Genomic DNA, 21,616 nt, shown 5'->3' on the forward strand with positions numbered 1-21,616 from the left:
AATTCATTTCAACATATACATTATATTTGATTTTAATTACCTGCGTTCTACAATCTTCTGGAATTCTATTCTTGCAAGAACACCTCTGGATCTTGCCTGGATCCTGGTTATAATGAGAGCCAGACGATCATCTCTCATCTCCTCCAGCAAACCAAGAAGCCCAGCTTTGAAGAACACCTCATTTATTCAACCATATAGAAACAAAGAGCCGTTATTCACGAAATATGTAGGAGTGTGCGTGGGTAGAAGCCTGGTTCATTTAAGCCATCTCCATCACATTTAAACATAAAATCAAAGACAAATAATTCAGTTCCTGCACATTAAAAAGTGTCCATATACATGTTCATCTTTTGCTGTTAAATAAAGATAAATTCACTTACCTTGGTGTGACCAAGTTTATATTGGCTATGATCAATATCTAGGGAACCTAGAAGCTTCTCTGAAGCCTTTTTGTTGTCGATGAACTGTCCCTCAGGTATGGCACTTGGGTTTAAGATCCGGTATCTTTAATAAAGGTGAAAAATAACTTGTCTTATATTTCTTGAGTAAAACTACCACTAGTACACCACAGTATATTTATTGGTATTCAAAGTATGTTCTAAAATATTTGACATACGGACCTTAAATTCAACAACAGACTCTATAAAGAAAGAAATACTGAAAGAATTTAGAGCTTGATTCAGTTTGATAGATATTAAAACTCGGAAAGAGTGAAGCAACACCCACTACTTAATTGAAACAAATAGTGTCTTTGTTATCAAATAACCCAGACAGAGACATTTGAGTTTTTAAATATGTGAATTGTCTTCAACATTCAATCTTTGTAACAAATGTAAAAAAAAAGGGGTTATTTTTTGTTTTTTTGCATTTCAACATTTGATTGCTAATCAACAACAAACCTCTGCTTGAAGTCTCCATAGAGGATCCTGTTAGGGAAGCCTTTCCTGCAGATCCTGATGCCTTCCAGTACACCATTACAGCGCAGCTGGTGCATCACCAGAGGGTTCTCCATGGCCCCAGGAGTCTTGGTCTCATTGGGGATGATACAGCGCACAAAGTGAGGATGGGTAGACCTCAGGTTGGTCATCAGCTTATTCAGGTTCTCCTGAAAGCACAAATGTATTACTTTTGTCAGCAAATGTTTCACATTTATGTATATGATGTATTTTATATATTTTATTACCATCAAAATTACAGCAATCTTACCCTGTGCAGGGCAGATACAGTTTGAAAAGATGAACCTTTCTTTTTGGTTCCACCTTTGCCTTTTCCTCCAGATTCCTGAACTGATAAAAGTAATTATTACAGTTTAAAAAAATAAATAATAAAACTCATATGTATCAATGTTGTTTTCAAATCACCCAGTTGACCTGAGCAAACCAAATAACATTATATAGATGGAAGATGTACATTTCTCATCCGACCTTCAGCCTTTTTAATCCACCATGTCATGCATATTACCTACCCATCTAGTATTTTAATTATTCATTCATTCATTTATTCATTTTGTTGGACACTGTCCTGTGGATTTTAGATGGATCCCAGCTCTATTGGAATCAGTTGTGTAACTGATTCCAATGATTCAATCACATCAACACCTTTTTGAGGAACTGATAAAGTTCCTCAAAAAGCAAGTTATCAACTAATGACTGGAATTAGAGAAAAACAACAAAACTAAAAGCTACTGGTGCCCAGCCATTTATCAGCAATGCAGAAGGCTTTACTAAAGCATAACAAAGTGTAAAGCCAATGTATTATTAATTTCACACACTTTTAAAGTGTGTCACCAGGAAGGACAATAAATCAAATTGTTATGTAGATGCAGATATTTGGGGTGTAGAAGAGTATTACTTAGAAAGATTAATTTGTTGCCATACAATAATTTGAGTTCATCTGAAAGAATGCTGCATGAAAAGTCAGATGAGAAACATGTTTCACATTTAAAATTAATTACTTACTAACAGTTTAGTTAGAACAAATTGAACAAATGTTCATCATTAAATGAAAAAGTCTGACTAAATACAAACCTGAATCAACTCCTGCATAATTTGCAAAGAGAGTAGCAAGCAGCTTGAGTGTAGACTTCTGGTACAGCCCAACAACAGTCTCATTCAGAGGGTCCTTGTTCTTCACCAGCCAGTTGTTGATATTATAATCAACTGTTCCAGCATAGTGAACCAGGGCAAAATGGGCTTCTGGTTTTCCTTTGATAATTCTGGGTTTCTGGAAGTTATTAGATTTCCCCAGATGATTGTCATAAAGCTTAGCTTTAAAGGTGGAATCAGAGGCTTTAGGGAACATGCACTCCTCTTCAAGGATGGACATGATGCCCATGGGCTGAAAAAGTAATATGAGTGGTTTAAAACACAAATGACCATTCACTTTCTCCATATATTTAATAGTCTGATCTCTCACCTTTTCAATCAGGTCAATACAGGCCTGCAGATCCATACCAAAGTCAATGAAAGTCCACTCAATTCCCTCTTTCTTGTATTCTTCCTGCTCCAGCACAAACATGTGGTGGTTGAAAAACTGTTGCAGTTTTTCATTGGTGAAGTTGATGCACATCTGCTCAAACGTGTTGAACTAGAAGTTGACAACAATGGTTTTTAGTTCCCACATCCTTCCTTGTCTGATTGGAATTAAAAACAAGAAATTGCACACAAAATAATTGATATGAAAACAAACGGATGATTCTCACATCAAAGATCTCAAATCCAGCAATGTCCAGCACTCCAATGAAGTACTGGCGTGGCTGCCTGGTGTCCAGTGAATGGTTAATTCTTACCACCATCCACAGAAACATCTTCTCATACACGGACTTAGCCAGAGCTCCAACAGAATAGTACACCTAAAACAGACATCTAGACTTTAAAAATTACAGTAAATAGCCTTTTATTCCAGTATCCATAATTTATATATAATGTAAGGGGTGTAATAGAAGGGATTTTAACTCGCTGTGTTTTATTTCTACCTGTTGAACATTTTGTCCCTTGGTGACCCATTCATTTCCTACTTTGACTCTTGGATGACACAGACCTTTGATGAGGTCAGCAGAGTTCAGGCCCATCAGATATGCTGCTTTGTCAGCAACTAAAAATACAAAACATGTATTATTGTTGAATAATATCACTTCTCTAAAGGTTGTCAGGTTTATAGAGCTCCTCTCTCACCTTCAGTGCCATCGGCCTCCGCCTGCTCTTCACGCTGCTTGTTCTTAAACTTCATGTTACCAAAGTGCATAATGGCACCGGTCAGTTTGTAAATACCGTTCTTCTCCTCTTGAGTGAAGCCCAATACATCAAAGGCCTCCTGCATGAAAAAAAGATATTTTATTTCTTATGAGATTGAGTATCTGCCTAGTTATATACAGTGTAGGATTCAGAGATTCAGTGAGAACTAATGCTCTCCGAACCACCAACATCCTATAGTAATTTATCATGACTGTCTTTTCACATCTAACCATATCTAAGATATTTGGTTTTACAATTAGTGACACAGAGATGCTGGTTTACATATCTGTTATAGTCAGCTGTATAAGTTGGACACCCTCAAACAGTTTTGACTGTTAAGTGGAAAAATAACTGTTGTAACCTCAAATTAGAGTACAACATTATGTATTAAATATAATGATTACATGTACTCTGTAAAACAACTCCTACTCACATCAGTTGCTATCAGCTCCTCAGCATCATTGATGGAGGCTACTGTTGTCTCTCCTTGAGAGATGAAGGCGTAGTCGTAGGGGTTGTTGGTAATGAGCAGCATTTCTGTAAAGCAGGTCCAAAAGATGTCTTGTGACTATTTTTGTTACAGTAATTAAAAATCCATTTGTACTGATTTGCAAATGTTTTGTTTTTATTTACCAAGCAGCTCGGGTTTCTTCTGAGATAGAATCTGATAGAAGATATGGTAATCTCTCTCGGCCTTAAGCTGAAAGGTGACTCTGGACTTTTCAAGCAGATCTGTAAAGGCATTTGCATCATGTAGGTGGAATGCGAATCATTTTGGGCGTAAAAGTAAACTTTAAGAAAGAAAGATCACCACTTACATGTCTCGATATCAGCTGAAGCCAGCTTTCCACTGGCTGCAAAATGAATACGGATAAATTTTCCCTAAAACATAAGAGGAGAAAAAAGATTTGATTGTGATGTATGTAGTGGGAAAGGAGCCATTACAGAGAGAAACTTACAAATCTAGAAGAGTTATCATTTCTGATGGTCTTTGCATTCCCAAAGGCCTCTAATGCCGGGTTGCATTGGATGATTTGATCCTCCAATGTACCCTAGAGAAATACAATGAAACATACTCTTAAAGAAGTCCAGTAAAGGCTATGTAGTCGTATGCACAGTCGGCAGATGACGGTTAATGTCTTAATGTCAGAAATATCACCTTTTTCTCAGAGCCTGCTTCTTTTTTCCCACCTCCAGCTGCAATGCTGGCAAAGTACTGAATAACTCTCTTGGTGTTAACAGTTTTCCCAGCACCAGATTCTCCACTGAGAACGCAAAGTAATAGGTTTTATTAAGTGATAAACTGACAGCCAACACCGTACTGCTAATCATACAGCTTCTTATTAAATATTATCAAACTGAAACAAATTGATCAATTTACTAAATAAGACACAGTGTCAAAGTATTCTTATTTTTTATATTTTGTCATGTTACTGTGACAAACATCTGTGTATGTTTTGGGATTTTATGTGATAAACCAGCAGAAAGTAGTTGATAAATGTGAAGAAGGGACAGGATGCATGGCTAAAAATGTTAAAAGTGTGGCGTACATATGTGTCAAGCCCCTTTCAGTCTCTTACTCTTACTAAAATCCAGTACAACCAAGTACCTCAAGCAATCACTTTATCAGTAAATGAAGTCTTCCTGTGTATAATTAATTTTAGTAGAAATACAGCTGTGCTGTAATGGCCTCAGAGGTTTGTTAGAGAACATTACTGAACAAACAGCATCATGAAGAACTAACCAGAAAGACCAGGAATGTAGTTATGGAGATGTTTGAAGCAGAGTTGGGTCCTAAGATAATCTTAGACTGGGACATCCTACAGAGCTCAGTTCAGTCCACCAACCAAAAACTTCAAAGCCAGGTCAAAGATTGCATAGATAGAAACCTACAAAGGCATGGCTGTCCACCTAAACACATAGGCATGTTGAGGAGGGAAATATTCAGAAGATGCAGCCATGGTAACTCTGTAGCAGCTGCAGCTTAGTTTAGAGAATCTGTTGCTGCGAAAGCTATTAGTTGTGCACTCCACCAATCTGGGATTTATGGAGTGTCAGGAAGACAGAAAGCCATAACAGGTCATGTTTGCAGTTTTCTACAAACCATGCAAAAGACACCACAAACATGTGGACATCAATTTGGTCAGTTGAGACCAAAATTAAACATTTTTTCATACATGCAAAACATGTACGTGCTACGTGTGGTGAAAAAATAACATCCAAAACAGACCATCCCCACAGTAACACATGGTGTTAGCAGCATCATGCTGTGGGAATATTTTCTTCAGCAAGGACAGACGTTGGGGAGATGGATGGAGCTAAATACAGAGTAATCCTGAAAATAAACATGTTAGAGACTGAGGTGGAGCTTCACCTTCCATGTCAACAACCCTAAACTTACAGCCTGAGCTACAATGAAAAAAAATCTGAATTAAGATATGGGTGGTTTTACGCAAAGCATCTTCATGTGTTAGAATGGCCCAGTCAAAGGCCACACCTAAATCTAATTGAGAATGTGTGGCATCACTCGGAAATTTATGTATAGAGCCACTCTGACTGAGCTTGAGTCATTTTATGCAGAAGAATGGACAAAATTTGTTTGTCTCTAGATGTGCAAAACTGGTAGAGACACACCCAGAAAACCTGAAGATGTAACTGCAGACAAAGTTGCTTCTATAAAGCATTTGCTCATTGGGACTATCTACCACACGTTTCATATTAAAATCCCCGTAAAATAAACTGAAACTTGTTATAACTTGATGAGAAAGGAAACGTTTCAGGGTGGGTGAATACTTCAGGAAGGTACTGAATTCAACACTAAGGATTTTTTACAAAAAATGGATTAACAACTAAAACAAAGGCATACAGCTTCTTCTAACTACCAAGAGCAGAAAAAAGGAGTGGAGAATCTTTACATTTTATCAAAGTTGTCACAACATGACATTTTTAGCATAAAAATGTAATTGATTGTTAACGTACGTGATGAGAATAGACTGATTTTCTCTATCTGAAAAAAACAGAAAAAAGTATTACTGAAGGACTCTTTGTTTTAACCCACTTGACTGAAAACGTGCTAATCATTGAAAATTAATTACCTGTTAGCATGTACTGGTAGCCATTATCAGAGATGGAGAAGATGTGAGGAGGAGCTTCACTCCTCTTCTTTCCTCTGTAGGCAACAACCACCTCTTGGTTGTAGACTGGCAGCCACTTGTAGGGGTTGACAGTCACACAGAACAGCCCAGAGTAGGTCTGAGAGAATTGGAAATAGAAGTTAAACCATTTAAAAAAATATCTGAATGAATATATGGGTGGAAAGTTGGCTTTTATTTAACTGTTAACTTACATAGATCATCCATGCTGCATAACGCTCTTTGAGGTTAAACAGCACAGCTGGTTCATGGAGGAAGGTGAACATCGCCATGTCTTCAATTTTATCAAACTTAGGTGGGTTCTGAGGGTGAATATCACACTCCTTCGCGGTGACAGTCTGTAAAAACAAAAGTGTGTGTTTGAGCGCTCAACAAACCCAAACACTTTTGTAGATTTTTTAACATAAACCTTTTCATTCAGAATATAAATTCACTTGCCTTTCCAAATTCAGTCTCAGCAGTGACTTTGTCACCATCACGACTTTGGATGGTTGCTTTTACATACTCGACTTCTGGGTCAGGTACAAAGCATTCTCTCTTCATGTCAAAGGGACGGGTTTGGGCCTCCAGACGCTCCTTATCTGATTTCCTTAGATAAGGAGCAGCAGCCCCAAAATCAGCCATGGCAGCATCACCCATGTTTCAACCTGGTATAAAGGTAAACTTCTTTAGATTGTCACAATAATGTTACAACACTACTAAATGTTTCCAAGGGGACTTTTTAAGACTTCAATTTAATGATGAATGTGTTATTCTACTATGACAGGGTTAAGAATTTAATATATTATGCAGTTATAAAACTGTGGTATTTAAATTCATGATTATTATATAAATTATATATAATAATATATATAATATTATATTATATAATAATAATATTATATAAGTTTTATTGCTAGCAGTTTTTGAACCTATGAGTCATTAAGAAAAGCTGCTTCTTAAAATCAATTAGAACTTTACTTTGAGCTCTAAATTATGTAAGATGTCAAAAAATGTTTTTCATTGTTATCAATATATTTTATTATACAATAAAAGTCTCGTTGTAAGCACAACTTGTTTTTACCTAGGATGGGTTACGCTCCAAAAGAAGAAAGAATGATTCAATTTCCGCTTTTAGAAAACACTATTTTTCTTTCCAGAGTAAATATATGGCATGTATTTGAAGTTTCAACCAAGTTAAGAAATAAATAGTATCAAATAAAGAACAAATACTTATCTTACCTTTTACTCTCAATCTGTAATCACAGAAAATGCTCAGTGCCGTACCTGACATAAGCCGTATCTCCTTAAATAAAGCCTGCTGATCCACCAAATATGGCATAAATATTTGGAGAAAGACTGCACATTAAAAAGGCATTGTCCTATTTGGGCAGGATGTGCTATTGCTATTTGTTGCTGTAACCTTGTGACAAACAAGGCGAGGACAATACATGGTACAATGAAAGGGGAGGGCAAGAGGTGGGGTTCAGGGAAAGGGCTGATATCAAGTGACTCCTAATTTATTTATTTTGATTATAAGAGGTTACTTTGTTTAATTTCTTCTTATCAATTATTATAGATTTAGTGACTGGTTTTACTAAATATTTCTTATATGTTTTAAGTGTAATTATTTTGGTATTTATAATTCGTGTTTAAGATAAGTTTAAAAAGTATGTTTCACATTTATTTACCATTTACCAACTTTCGTTTGATTAAACCTAAAATCAAAATTTTCCTTTCATCCATTTCAGTTGAGCTAATATACTTAGCTAATTTATATTAAGGAAAAAAATTTTGACATTACATAGTATCAAGGATCTCTTTGAGTTCACATTTTTTGAGGATAAAAAAGGTTCACAAAAGTGAAAGTGAGCTAAAATCAAGAAACTCCACCATTGTCTTCACTTTCTCACTCTGAATTTGTGTGTTTTGAATCTCAAACAGAACAATGAAGGACAAGTAGGATTAATGACCAAGATTACGGCCAATTTGTTCATGACACATTGTTTGGGGAAGAGATTTGGACTTGTTATCCAGGTCAAGATTCATTATCTAAAAGCAACCCAGTCTCATTCCAAATTGTGTAATACCTACGTTTGTCCACAGGGCAAAACGTAACCATTTCACAAAAAGCGCTCTGAAATAGTAGCATAGCTAAAAGACAAACTTCAGCAATGTGGAGGGAGGGTATGTCAAGCCACTGCTGACACAATTGACAATGAAGAATTGTAGCTGTCGATGAGTGAAACCTAAGGTCAGAGACTTTAAATTATCACTCACCACTGTTCTGCCCAGTGAGGTCTACACCCTTTGCCTGATTGTGTCACCATGGCATTGTTCCCATTCCTTTGGCCTTGAGAACAAAGATAACCCTGTGAAATTCTTGTTAAGATTTTTTCTCTCTGACTGTGAAGGACAGCGTTTGAGGGCAGCAATAAAGTTAACTGCAGTCTCTGAAGTCATGATAGATGTGAGGAAGCAGGTGCACTGCACTCAGAATGCTCTCTCTTGTGAAGAGAATTTTCATTGCAGTGTTATAAGATTTTTTGTGTGTAAATACATTTACTGAATAATGTTTAATTCCCACCCAAAAAAACCTATGAATATTATTGTAGTTTAACATATAAAAGTTCTAGCACAACAAAACATTTATTTTATCTATTTAAAAGCATAACTTCAATTAAATTAAACATTAGATGGTGCTTGTGCATTGACATTGCAGTGGCAGGATTGACCTAGAAGAAAGTAGTTAGTCACTTAATGCAGCCTTTTTGTGGTAGGAATTAAGATTTTATTTGTTGCACAGTTTTTATTTTACATTTTTAAGTATATAAATATATTTATTGATGATTACTTTATGTTTCCAAAGATCAAATGTATTTCTGTTGTTTAACAAAATGAAAATAGTAGCGTTAACATTGTCTGACAAATAGTTTTTTGTTGAAGTGTGATGCTTTGCTGTGCTTCAGTTAACAATGATAGGGTCTATAAGAATTTGATTTCACATTATTGGACTTAATATACCTCTCAGCTGTCTCAATCCCATTGGAAATGTTAGCTCATATCACCCCACTGGCTTTTGTTCCAGCCTCCTCCTAGGTGGGGTCCAATTGTTCTTTAGCTGAAACAACAAATGGTGTCACCTCAAAATGCAACTGCTTTTAATGTCTGCAAAACCGTTTTTGAGCCTTTGTGAACATTACGGTCCTATCTATAAATAACAAATTAAAGCCTGTAGTACAATGATAACGGCACCTAATGTCAGCAAAGACTCAGAGACATTTGAGCAAACATTAGAGTTTTGTTTGTATAGCATGGATGAAAAGATTCCTTTGTTGTCCTGTAATCTCTCTGTAGTTATTGAAAATCTCTGGAGGACAGTGAGATGAAGGTCAGAACCCGGTGCCAACCCACATCCATCTTCCACCTCATTCCTTCATGCTGATCATTCAAGAGTGCCAACAATCCGTCCCTCTGTGCCGCTTTGGTACCCAATAAAAGGTAAGCTTTCATTAACTGTAACTAAGATGCTACTGAAATTCTGTTTCTTGTGCGTGTGTACATGCTTTTATATTGATATTTTCATTAATTAATAAGGTGTTGTTCATTTTTAGCCAGAAATGTTCTTCTCAAAATAAAAAAGTACCTTATTGTTTACTAACTCGTTGCAGTAGCAGCAGTGGTTGTTACGTTGTTTTGAATTGTATAGCATTGAATTAAGGCTGAAAAAAATATAGCAATATTTAATTAGCCTTTAACATTTTCTGAAATATATGTTGCCAAATTACAAAAGTCATCTGTCACCACTATGCATTATATTTAATGTTTAACTGCAGGTGTTTTTTTTTTTTTTCATTATTTTATTAGCATTATTCTGTAAGCTAGTTATTTGGACAGACTGGTATATATTCATGTCATTTACCCTAAAATTTAATGCCTGAGAATTTTACTAAATATTTGCATTATAGCAAGACTTGTTTAAAAGTTTAAAACTCTTTAATGTTTTTAATGTATGGATAATCGTGTTATTTGTTTTAAGCTGCACGATGTGTATAAGAGGTCGTGCAGTTGTCACTAAAACTTTACAATCAATATATATACGTAGCAAGAAAATGCAGCATTTTGTAAACATGCTGTACAGTAGAAATGTAAAATGTTTTTGGTGCAAAATAAATTGAACAGGTTTTTTACCAAACAGCTTTAAAAATGTAGACTCTAGGCGACACTAATTGTTTATGTGTGTTTTATAGAAATTATATTTTCTGGACATAGGATTGAGCAAATGGTTTCTGTCTGTATTATGTGCAACTGGGTAACTGGAAAACTTCATCTCTTTTCTCTTTAGTGTAAATGTTATTGAAATGTGGGGGAAGAAAAGCAAAGCTGAAGTGCAACCCTAACTCACCATTGCCTTCAATTGCTCCAATGCTACTAACACTATAGAGCCTCTTCAGACTGCTGCTGATGTGTGCACCTGCAGTCATGGTAAAAAGAAAATACTCTCTCTATCAATATAACTCTTTCAAATCTAGGGTTTTAACATACTGTATAAAACAATCTGTTTTTTTACCATGTTCGAAAATTACTTTAATCTAGTATCAAGTTACAAAAACGCTTCAAAGATTTTAACATGTCATTTAACAGGCGACTGTGGTTCAGTGAGAAGAGTGGGCGTCTTGCAATCAGTGTTGTTTGGTTTGATTCCAGATTCATCCTGCTACATGTCGATGGGTCCCTGGGCAAGGCACATAACCTCAAATTGCCTACCAATCTCTGTAGCGATGTATGAATGTGTGTATGTGTTACTGAGTTCTGGGTGAATGTGGCTCTAGTGTAAAGTGCTTTGAGGGGTCCGTATGACTGGAAAGGCACCATATACGTTCAGTCCATTTACCATTATTCATTGAACAAAGAAAATGCAAAAATAAAAAAGTATATAAAAAAAATACACTCCTAATTCTCTGGATACATAATAATATGTAAAACACTTTAATTTAGAGAGATGTACCTTCTTTTTTCCGTTACTGCATGTTGCAACTAACAGTTACCTAACAGTAACTGTGTGCTTCATATTTATTAGTTTCTGCCATAGATACTTGGTTACAGGAACAAAATTTAATCAGTAGTTTTTTGGGATTTTTTAACTAGTCACTGGTTTTTACAAGGCATTCAAAAAAATATCTGCAGTGAATGAAAATGAAAGTTACACAGTTGTCAACACAAGGTGGCAGGATTAAACATCCTAACCGATTTTCTGTTTGTCATCTTCAGCGGAGAGTATAAGGCATTGGTTAGCTGTACAGATGTGGTAAATATTTACGGTATTCAAATTGCATTGCCCCCTATATTGCTTGCGGCAAACTGGCTTTCTTCTTGCCTCTCTTCCAGAAAGCCCAGATTTGTGGAGGGGATGTCCTAGTAGGTTTCCTGGTTTTGCTGCTCTCCTTGCCCACTCTGTCAGTTTAGATGCATGACCAAGTCTTGGTAGGTTTTGCAATCATTCCATTTTCATATGAACTGTGACCAGTTGTCTGTAAGATGTTCAAAGCTTGGGATATTGGGGTTTATTAACATTAATAAACACCACTCCACCACTTTATCCCTGACATTTCTAGATTGTTCCTGTCTTCTTAATGATGTTGTTCATTCACAAATTTTCTCTGACAAACCTGGAAAGCCTTCATAAAACAGCTGGGTTATACTGAAACTAAATTATACACAGATGGACAGTATTTACCATTTCAGTGACTCCTAAAAGCAATGGGTTGCATAGGTTTTTTAGGGGCCTGAGAGTAAACAAATGCAAATGCACTTTCAGATTTTCACGTCTGGAAAAAATATGAGAACCATGAAAAGTGTATCTTGGACTTTGCAATTAAGGGCTACCTTGTGTTGGTATAACACATAAAATCCTCCAAGTTTGTGGTTGTGACATGGAGACAGTGGTAATTGGTCAAACCTGTACCTATGTTTTGTTTAAATTATGCTTTTGATATTCTGTTGGTTAAAGTTGACATTAAACATTTAACTTGCTGTGACCAAAATGAATGAGGACTCCTTTTGTTAATGTGAATGCATTTTGCTTTATTCTACAGTTACATTGCAGACAAAGGGAACTACAGCACAGAAGATCCCAAAGGTCTTAGGTGGCCATCACTGTTTCACTCCTCATCTAGCCCTTTCTGTGATGAAGAATGACAAAAAGGGGAACAATGAGAAATGTATTGTTTAGTTAACACTCAGGAAGCATTACACAAAATGGCCCACAGGGAAGAGCAAAATAACCATATCATGGTATTTAGGACTTTGGTTCTAACTAATGGACGTTCTTTACTACGGCACAATGTCTTAAACTCAAATTGTTTCTCAGTGAAAAATAGTGTAGAAAGTTAGGAGACTAGATGATGCAGGACAGAATGACAATGGATAAAATCATACATAAATTGAGTCAAATGAGTCCTGTCCCAACATGGGCTGAAATGCCACTCAGAGTGGAAGGAGCCATTACTGTAAAAGCATCATAAAAACAGATTCCAGTTAATAAATGCAAACAGACAAAGTCCTTAGTCGTTACATTTGGAGGAAAAAGAAGGAAACTTGCCATCTTAACACCAACGTGAATCAAGTTGATGGTAGTATCATGTTGCAGAGTGGTTTGGCTGCAGGAAGGACTGGTGCGCTCAAAATTCATGGCAACTACATTAATTGCAAATCAACTTAAGGACGACAAAGTGTCCTTAAGTTCTTAAGGTTCCTCAGTGTTTTGGAGTGCCGATCAAAAAGCTGTGATATCAGTCCCAGTCTTGTGGGCAGAGCTAAAAAGGTGTGCAAGTATGATGGTCTTCAAACATGGCTCAGGTACACTAGTTCTGTCAGGAGGAATGGGCCAAATACTGATACACTTAACTGACCTAAGACAGGAACACTTTAAGTTGATTTATTGTCAGCTACAGAACAGTTAAAGAAAAACAGGTATTTTGTCTTTTACACAGTGTATGTAACCACCTGAGTTACACTGAACTACATAAGTGATCCATGCTTGCTTTCCTTACACAATATTCAGTACTGATCCTCTGTTCTCTTTCAGCTGTATCTGTTTTCAGCTGTAAAATTCAATGTAAACTTTCTCTTAATTGGGAATTAAAAATATTACAAATAACACAGCTCATCAAACCAGAAAACAACTGAATAAACATTTTCTTTAAAACAGACTGGTCTGATTTATTTCATATGATTCTTTTTACACTCTAAAAAGTCATTCAGAAGCTTAGTAATTATCACTATAATTAAAAGTTACATTACCTTGATAAAAGTTGTAGTAAATGCCTAAAAAATTTACGTATGTTACTGTATTAAATTAAGTACTTTTGTTTACATTTATTTCAGAGAAAAACTTCAGGATTTGAATCACAGAATATCTTTTTGACTTGTACTTCATATGTTGTTAGAATTTCAGTCAGCTATAAGTACACTGTATTCAGATGAATAAAAAAGAACCTTTCTGCTATAAGAGGTGCAGAACTACATTAAATCATTTTTCATGTTCAAATCTGGAGGAGTCTCTGACCTTTGACCCCACATCACGGCTCTTGGCACGAAGCTTGTTGACCTGAGACTCAGCGATGTCAGCTCTCTCTTCGGCCTCGTCAAGCTCATGTTGCAACTTGCGGAACTTACTCATATGAGTGTTGGCTTGCTCCTCCTACAAGATAAAACAAACAAAATTAAATGGATCACCATATCTACATTCACATGATTTTTAGATGAACACGATTATATGAGCGACTTTGAATCTTTGCAGCTAAACAAGTGATTTAAGTTCTCACGGTTTACAGAAAACAAACAAATATCGAAGCAAATGGCAGCAATAACACACATGAAAATCCTGAGTCCATCACATTTCCCAAATCCCACACTTACAGAGTCCTCAGCAGCTCTCTTGTATGCTTTCACTTTGAGCTGCAGTTTGTCAACCAGATCTTGCAGACGTGCAACATTCTTGCGGTCCTCCTCAGTCTGCATAGATCATGGAACAAGAAGCAAAAACAAGGTTTATAAATGTGCTCTTCATTGTGATTCTTCATACAGTTTGAGGTGCAGTAGACAAATTAAGAATATTTAAACTTTTTTGGCATAACTAAACATGTTGGGTAAAGATGGATGTTTAATAATTGTATGAATGTTTTCATATTTAAAAATTACTTGATATGTTAGCTCCTTGATGCGTCTCTCATATTTGCGCATTCCCTTTACTGCTTCTCCACTTTTCTTCTGCTCTGACTCCACTTCGTTCTCAAGCTCTCTCACCTGGAAACATCAGAGTATAATGTCTTTATTATCCCTGTTGCATAAAGTGCAAAGGAGAGGGAGATGCATATTTGAAAAGTACATATGTATAAAAAGCTTTGAGTATATCTTTATTTGTCAGAATAACAATAATATAAGCATAAAGTCATAAATGATAAAAACAATTAATTGCTATTATATGTTCAGTGATTAGACTTACCCTGGCCTCAAGCTTCTGGACCTGCTTCTTGCCTCCCTTCATGGCGATCTGTTCAGCTTCATCCAGGCGGTGCTGCAGATCTTTGATGGTTTGCTCCATGTTCTTCTTCATACGCTCCAGGTGAGCACTGGTGTCCTGCTCTTTCTTCAGCTCCTCTGCCATCATGGCAGCATCGGTGATGGCCTTCTTGGCCTTCTCTTCAGCATTTCTGCATTCCTGCACAGCTTCCTCCACCTCAGTCTGAAGCTGGACTGTGTCACCCTCCAGCTTCTTCTTCTGGTTGATCAGGCTGGTGTTCTACATTGTTTTACAATGAGATATTTCAGGGTGTGAGAAAAGGTGCATTATTTCATATTGGAGATATTGTTGCCTTTTGATTGTAGTTTCACCTGTGAGTGCAGTAGCTGCACCCTCTCACTGACATCCAGCAGCTCTTGCTCAGCAAGTTTGCGACTTCGTTCAGTTTGCTCTAAAGCAGCCCTCAGTTCCTCCAGTTCAGCCTGAAGTAGGTTGTTGCGTCTCTCAACAATGGCCATGTTTTCCTTAAAATCATCATTAGCCCGAACAGACTCATCCAGCTGAATCTGGCAATCCTTTACAGAAGGACATTAACTATATTAATGTTTATAGACAGCTTTAAAAGCAGCTTTAAAAGCTTTTTTTTCTGTTTTAATTTACCTTAAGATGTGAATGAACAGACTTGAGTTGTTTCTGGGACTCAGCTGCCTGCCTGTTGGCTTGGCTAAGCTGGATCTCCATCTCATTGAGGTCTCCCTCCATCTTCTTTTTCAGACGAAGGGCTTCATTCCTGCTACGACACTCAGCCTCAAGAGAACTTTGCAGTGTGTCGATTGTCCTCTGCAGGTTCCTCTTGCACTGCTCCATCTCCTCATCTTTCTCAGCCAGTTTCCGTTCAATATCAGCTTTAATTTGATTAAACTCTAGGTGGGCTCGTAAAATCTTACCCTCTTCGTGTTCCAGTGAAGCCTAGTGGAGAGGACAATACAGAATTATACAGTACATAATAACAGTGTTCTTTTAAAGCGCCATTTTCACCTAATAAAGATGTGTACCTCCGCTTCCTCGAGAGCAGACTGAATCTCACTCTTCTCTTGTTCCAGTTGTTTTCGAAGCTTCTCCAGTTCATGGATGTTTTTTCCACTCTCACCAAGTTGCTCAGTAAGATCAGAAATTTCTTCTGTGTGACACCAAGCAGAGCAAAATCTTTGTGTGATTTAATCCCACAGAGATGTTTCAAATCTTTGCAGTAGATCTTACCCTGCAGATTTTTGTTCTCTCTCTTCATGGTCTCAAGATGGTCCAGAGACTCTTCGTAGGAGTTTTTAAGTTTGAAGAGCTCGGTGCTTAGAGCTCTTGATTCCTTCTGGGAGCTCTCCAGCTCACACTGAGATTCTTCATATTTTTGCTTCCACTCAGACAATACCTGCAGTGGAAGGAGAGGCCAACAATAATTATTAATGTCTTAAATGAACAGGGAAATGGTTAGGGCTAGGGAAGAGAACTTTAAATATAATGTAGTCTCTGGATCTAAAGGAGAAACAGTTTTTCATGTTTAGATGAAACATTCCACCATATAAGGCACTCATTACATTTCAGATGGACTTGAGCTTCTACAAGCTGTACTTTAACAAACAATGTTATTTTAAATTAGTATTAGGACAGCGATGTTGCATTGTTGAAAAGACCAGTTTAAAAGCCTTAAGTCTTGTCAATAAAAAGGTCTGTAATACAAAGTAGCTGCTTTACCAAGGTAACCTCAAGTTCAGTCTGGAAACCTAACCTTCTCCAGACCAGATTAGGTTTCCAGATTACAGATCTAGACCATAAAAAACTGTCTTTCTAACAATCACTTCCTAAGAAAACAGATTTCTCGTCCTCACCAGGTTACACTGTTACTTTCACTAGAAAACCAAAATTTATCCTTGGACCCGTAAAACAATGGACAAGCCCATCCTAGTTTGCTAACGTAAGAGGATGAAAGTAAAAAAAAAATAGGCATAATTACATTGAATTTAAATATCTACCTCTGAAAAAATATCAAAAAGACTGTGGTCATCTCTGAAGAAACCCCAGATGTATTAATTCTGCTTCGCAGTACATTACCCTGATATTTTCCATTTTTACTTCAAGATCAAGAGGAGCCTTGGTACGTAGCCCTGTTTGTGAGAACCGGCATTTGATATAACTTTACCTTGTCAAAGTTCCTTTGTTTCTTGTCCAGAGCAGCAGCAGCAGCATTAGACCTCTCCACGTCCACCATGAGATCTTCGATCTCATTCTGCAGCCTGTGTTTGGTCTTTTCCAAAGAGGAACATTTAGCATTCATTGCTTCAACAGCCTCCTCAGCCTCCTGCAGACGCTGAGCCAGCTTCTTCCTTTAGAAATGATCATTAAAAGCACTTAATGACCCTAACTAATCCATAAGAACATGTAACCACCTGTTGCGAGGACATCCAACAGAAAAACTTTTTGTCTTACATTTTAGAAAGAACATAACACAAACAAAAAGCTGATCTGCTAGACGTAGAAGTAAAATGTATTTTACAGTATTATGTAAAGAGTCTAAATTGAAGCTCAGTTTCTTACTTAGCTTCCTCCAGTTCCTCTGTCCTCTGGATGGCATCAGTTTCATACTTGGTTCTCCACTGAGCCACCTCAGTGTTAGCCTTGGACATGCTGCGCTGGAGTTCAGCTTTGGCCTCCTGCTCCTCCTCATACTGCTCCCTGAGGAGGTCACAGTCATGGCGAGAAGACTGCACAGCATGGGCTAATGCATTCTTGGCCTGTTCATAAAAAACAATAAGAGTAATGCCATCTAGAAAAATGACAGCATTGTGGAGTCAGTTGGTTCTGACATTTCATTCACCTTTGTCTCCTCTTCCAGCTGTCTCTTAAGGTCTTCAATTTGTTGAGTGTAGGACATTTTTCCTCTTGTAAGTTGAGACACGAATGAATCCTTCTCTTCCAGCTGCCTAGAGAGCTCACCTAGTTTTTTAATGAAGAAAAATATTATTTAAAACATCTTAATATCAAAGTTTTTCTTTAAATTTCTACTAACTATACATTCTTCAAGCATACAAGTAATTTTGACATGATCTTTTTGTGAATAAGCAAACATTTTACCATTTTCTGTTTGAAGCTTTGCTTTTTGCATGTTGAAATCATTAATGCAGCGTTGAGCCTCTTCAAACTTTGTTTTGTATTCATTCATTTGATCTTCAAGAGTTCGGCAGGTTTTCTCAAGATTGGTCTGAAATTCAAAAAATTATCGCAAAATATATTATGAATCTTTTATATGTATTATTTACATAAATGCATGCATGTTATATGATACATCTGCCCAATGATGTTACCAAAGTAACATTAGCCCACCTTGGTCTTTAGAATATGTTCCATGTTGGAGACCACATCATCAAGCTCCAGTTTGAGCTCACTCTTCTCCTTCTCCAGTTTCTGCTTGACTCTCTGCAGGTTGTCAATCTGCTCTCCCAGGTCAGCAACAGTGTCAGCCTGTTTTTTCCTGAGAGTGGCAGTGGTGGCTTCATGCTGCAGAGTGGACTCTTCGAGGTCTCTGCGAAGCTTCTGGAACTCAGCCTCCCTCTTCTTGTTCATCTCGATCTGGGCGGCTGTGGCTCCACCTGCCTCCTCCAGCCTCTCGCTGATCTCCTCCAACTCTCTGGCCAGGTCTGCTCTCTGCTTCTCCACCTTGGCTCGAGCAGCTCGTTCTGCTTCAAGTTCTTCCTCCAGTTCTTCAATGCGGGCCTGTTACAGAATAATTCTTATCTTTACAAACTTTATTCAAGGTTTTACCTATTATTCAAAAGTGTCATGGCTTATAAATTACTTGAAGTTCTTTCAGTTTCTTCTGAAGCTGAATGGCAATAGCTTGCTCATCCTCAATCTTGTTATTTAGCTGACTTAGTTCAAAGTCTTTCCTGTCGTAAAAGAGTAAAATTAGAAATCCACCGCATGCAATACATTTCCAGATTATTATTGATCTGGATCAAATGCATTGTTCAAATATCGCTTACTTTTTGAGATGTTCTTCAAGTTGTTGCTTGTCATTCTCAACGTCCATTAGACTTTCCTGGGTCAACTTTAAGTCTCCCTCCAGCTTCCTTTTCACTCTCTCGAGGTCCAATCTAATCTTCTTCTCTTGCTCCAGAGAACCTTCAAGCTGAACATTATCAAGAAAAATCAAAAGATGACCTTTGTTACACTAACAGATGTATAATTTACTGGTAGGTTATAATTAAAGTCTCACATCATCCACTTGCTGCTCCAGCTTTGCCTTGGCTTTGGTCAGAGTGTTGACTTTGTCTTCTTCACTCTGCAGGTCATCCAGGGTTTGCTGATGAGCTTCCTGTAAGGCTTTCTTCTCTTTCGTCAGCTTGGCGATGATTTCGTCCAAAGCAGCCATCTCTTCAACTAGGTTTTTTACCTGTAAAATAAACAAGATGAATGTCAACCTTGGATTATGACCCAAAATTAGCCTCCTGCATTTGTTTCTGCTCTGAAAAAAATCACAATACCAAACCTTGTTCTCAGTAGCATGCTTCTCTTTCTCCACTTTTGCCAAAGTTAGCTCCAAGTCATCAATATCCTTCTTTAACTCAGAGCATTCGTCCTCCAGCTTCCTCTTCTTTGCGGTCATTTCTGCATTTATTTCCTCCTCATCCTCCAGTCTCTCAGAAAGCTCTTTGGCTTTTGCTTCCATTTGAATTTTGTGTTTGATCAGCCCCTCACATCTCTCCTCTGCATCAGCAAGATTATCCTGCTCCTAAATGTTCATTGTATTTATAAAACTGTTTAAGCAACAATACTCAATTTTAGTACATTATCTCTTATTAAGTATAGTTGATGTTGGGAGACTTACAGCTTGGACCTGGAGCTGCAGGTCATTCTTCTCTTGAAGAAGGGAGACTGTTTTTTCCTCCAGCTCTTTCCTGCGAGCTTCAGATTTTGCATAAGCTTCCTTCAGCTTCAGGAATTCCTCTTTCATGTTGGCCATCTCCTTTTCTGCTTCAGCAGATTTCAGAAGAGGTTTGATCTTGAAGAACAACTTCATCCAGGGCCAATTCTTGACCCCCATGAAGGCACGGATGTTCCACTGAATCACAAGTAGTGCATCCCTGTCAATGATCAACAGTTGTTAATGCTGTTACAGTGTTTTTCTACATTTTGAAGTGATTGCATTTTGTGTTATTTAAAAGGTCCCAATTGATACCTTCTTTCGACAATCTTCTGGAATTCTACTCTTGCAAGTAAACCTCTTGATCTTGCCTGGATTCCAGTGATAATGAGTGACAAACGATCGTCCCTCATTTCTTCCAGTTGACCAAGAAGACCGGCTTTAAAGAATACCTTTTGAAACAAGATGTAAATTTTTACTACTTATTTAACTACAGGGAGAGCATATGCTTTGTACCACGGCTCTAAAATAAGGCTCTATAACCTTGGAGAGACATCAATGTTTTACAAAGACCTCTTTAGTCATGATGGTTTGATAATAAAAATAAAAGAATCAAATGTTTTCAAAGACTTGATTAGGCTTAAGAGTGCTATCTTCAGCTTCAACTGTTAATATAGGTGAAGTCACTGCAAATCCTTTTATGCATTCTGATGGCTGGTAGTCCTGACTTTTTATTGCTTCAGTTACCTTGGTGTGCCCAAACTTGTACTGGTTATGATCAATATCCAGAGATCCAAGAAGTTTTTCAGCTCCCTTCCTGCTGTCAATGAACTGTCCCTCAGGGATAGCAGCAGGATTTAGGATACGATATCTGGAAAATCACATACATCTTAGTTTGACATTATAGCAAAAAAGTAACATTTTTGAACATACTAAGGTAACACCTCTGCTTGAAGTCTCCATATAGGATCCTGTTAGGGAAGCCTTTCCTGCAGATCCTGATGCCTTCCAGCACACCATTACAGCGCAGCTGGTGCATCACCAGAGGGTTCTCCATGGCCCCAGGAGTCTTGGTCTCATTGGGGATGATACAGCGCACAAAGTGAGGATGGGTAGACCTCAGGTTAGTCATCAACTTATTCAGGTTCTCCTGTGCAAGACATTAAACCCAGTGCTTAACATTAAGTTTGCGTGAATACCAAAATATGTGAGTTATTGACTAGAAATCCGTTTTGATTCTCAGCTATTTGACCTTACTTACCCTGTGAAGGGCAGATACAGTTTGAAAGGATGACCCTTTCTTCTTGCTTCCTCCCTTGCCACCCTTCCCACTTTCAGCTATTTGACAGTAAAAAAAGTTAAAACATTAAACTGATAAACACAGACATGACTTTATTAGTCTTAAGTATAATATGATATCAGCGCTGACAAATCAAACTAAAACATTCTTTTACCTGAATCAGTTCCTGCATAATTTGCAAAGAGAGTAGCAAGCAGCTTGAGTGTAGACTTCTGGTACAGCCCAACAACAGTCTCATTCAGAGGGTCCTTGTTCTTCACCAGCCAGTTGTTGATATTATAATCAACTGTTCCAGCATAGTGAACCAGGGCAAAATGGGCTTCTGGTTTTCCTTTGATAATTCTGGGTTTCTGGAAGTTATTAGATTTCCCCAGATGATTGTCATAAAGCTTAGCTTTAAAGGTGGAATCAGAGGCTTTAGGGAACATGCACTCCTCTTCAAGGATGGACATGATGCCCATGGGCTGAAAAAGTAATATGAGTGGTTTAAAACACAAATGACCATTCACTTTC

At 37.4% G+C, this 21,616-nt stretch overlaps 1 protein-coding gene across 1 annotated transcript in view; it reads right to left on the reverse strand.

Annotated features, from left to right (window-relative positions):
- Positions 1-21,616, reverse strand: part of LOC124869809 — a 37,601-nt gene that overhangs the window by 11,116 nt on the left and 4,869 nt on the right. Inside the window, 42 exon segments of the mRNA XM_047367956.1 lie at positions 41-177; positions 381-504; positions 900-1,105; positions 1,207-1,286; positions 2,028-2,337; positions 2,416-2,586; positions 2,702-2,851; positions 2,975-3,093; positions 3,174-3,312; positions 3,667-3,770; positions 3,867-3,965; positions 4,052-4,115; positions 4,193-4,285; positions 4,393-4,498; positions 6,213-6,240; positions 6,329-6,485; positions 6,580-6,723; positions 6,824-6,974; positions 12,530-12,546; positions 13,932-14,066; positions 14,285-14,380; positions 14,567-14,671; positions 14,871-15,167; positions 15,260-15,463; positions 15,549-15,857; positions 15,944-16,068; positions 16,149-16,314; positions 17,083-17,266; positions 17,478-17,703; positions 17,706-17,876; positions 18,015-18,141; positions 18,264-18,653; positions 18,736-18,826; positions 18,923-19,068; positions 19,156-19,332; positions 19,429-19,671; positions 19,768-20,023; positions 20,119-20,255; positions 20,551-20,674; positions 20,748-20,953; positions 21,065-21,141; positions 21,258-21,567. Of these exon segments, the coding sequence (XP_047223912.1) occupies positions 41-177; positions 381-504; positions 900-1,105; positions 1,207-1,286; positions 2,028-2,337; positions 2,416-2,586; positions 2,702-2,851; positions 2,975-3,093; positions 3,174-3,312; positions 3,667-3,770; positions 3,867-3,965; positions 4,052-4,115; positions 4,193-4,285; positions 4,393-4,498; positions 6,213-6,240; positions 6,329-6,485; positions 6,580-6,723; positions 6,824-6,974; positions 12,530-12,546; positions 13,932-14,066; positions 14,285-14,380; positions 14,567-14,671; positions 14,871-15,167; positions 15,260-15,463; positions 15,549-15,857; positions 15,944-16,068; positions 16,149-16,314; positions 17,083-17,266; positions 17,478-17,703; positions 17,706-17,876; positions 18,015-18,141; positions 18,264-18,653; positions 18,736-18,826; positions 18,923-19,068; positions 19,156-19,332; positions 19,429-19,671; positions 19,768-20,023; positions 20,119-20,255; positions 20,551-20,674; positions 20,748-20,953; positions 21,065-21,141; positions 21,258-21,567 (6,701 nt within the window).

The sequence above is a fragment of the Girardinichthys multiradiatus genome, chromosome 6 (genome assembly GCF_021462225.1).
Source record: "Girardinichthys multiradiatus isolate DD_20200921_A chromosome 6, DD_fGirMul_XY1, whole genome shotgun sequence".
In the NCBI taxonomy this organism is placed as follows: Eukaryota; Metazoa; Chordata; class Actinopteri; order Cyprinodontiformes; family Goodeidae; genus Girardinichthys; species Girardinichthys multiradiatus.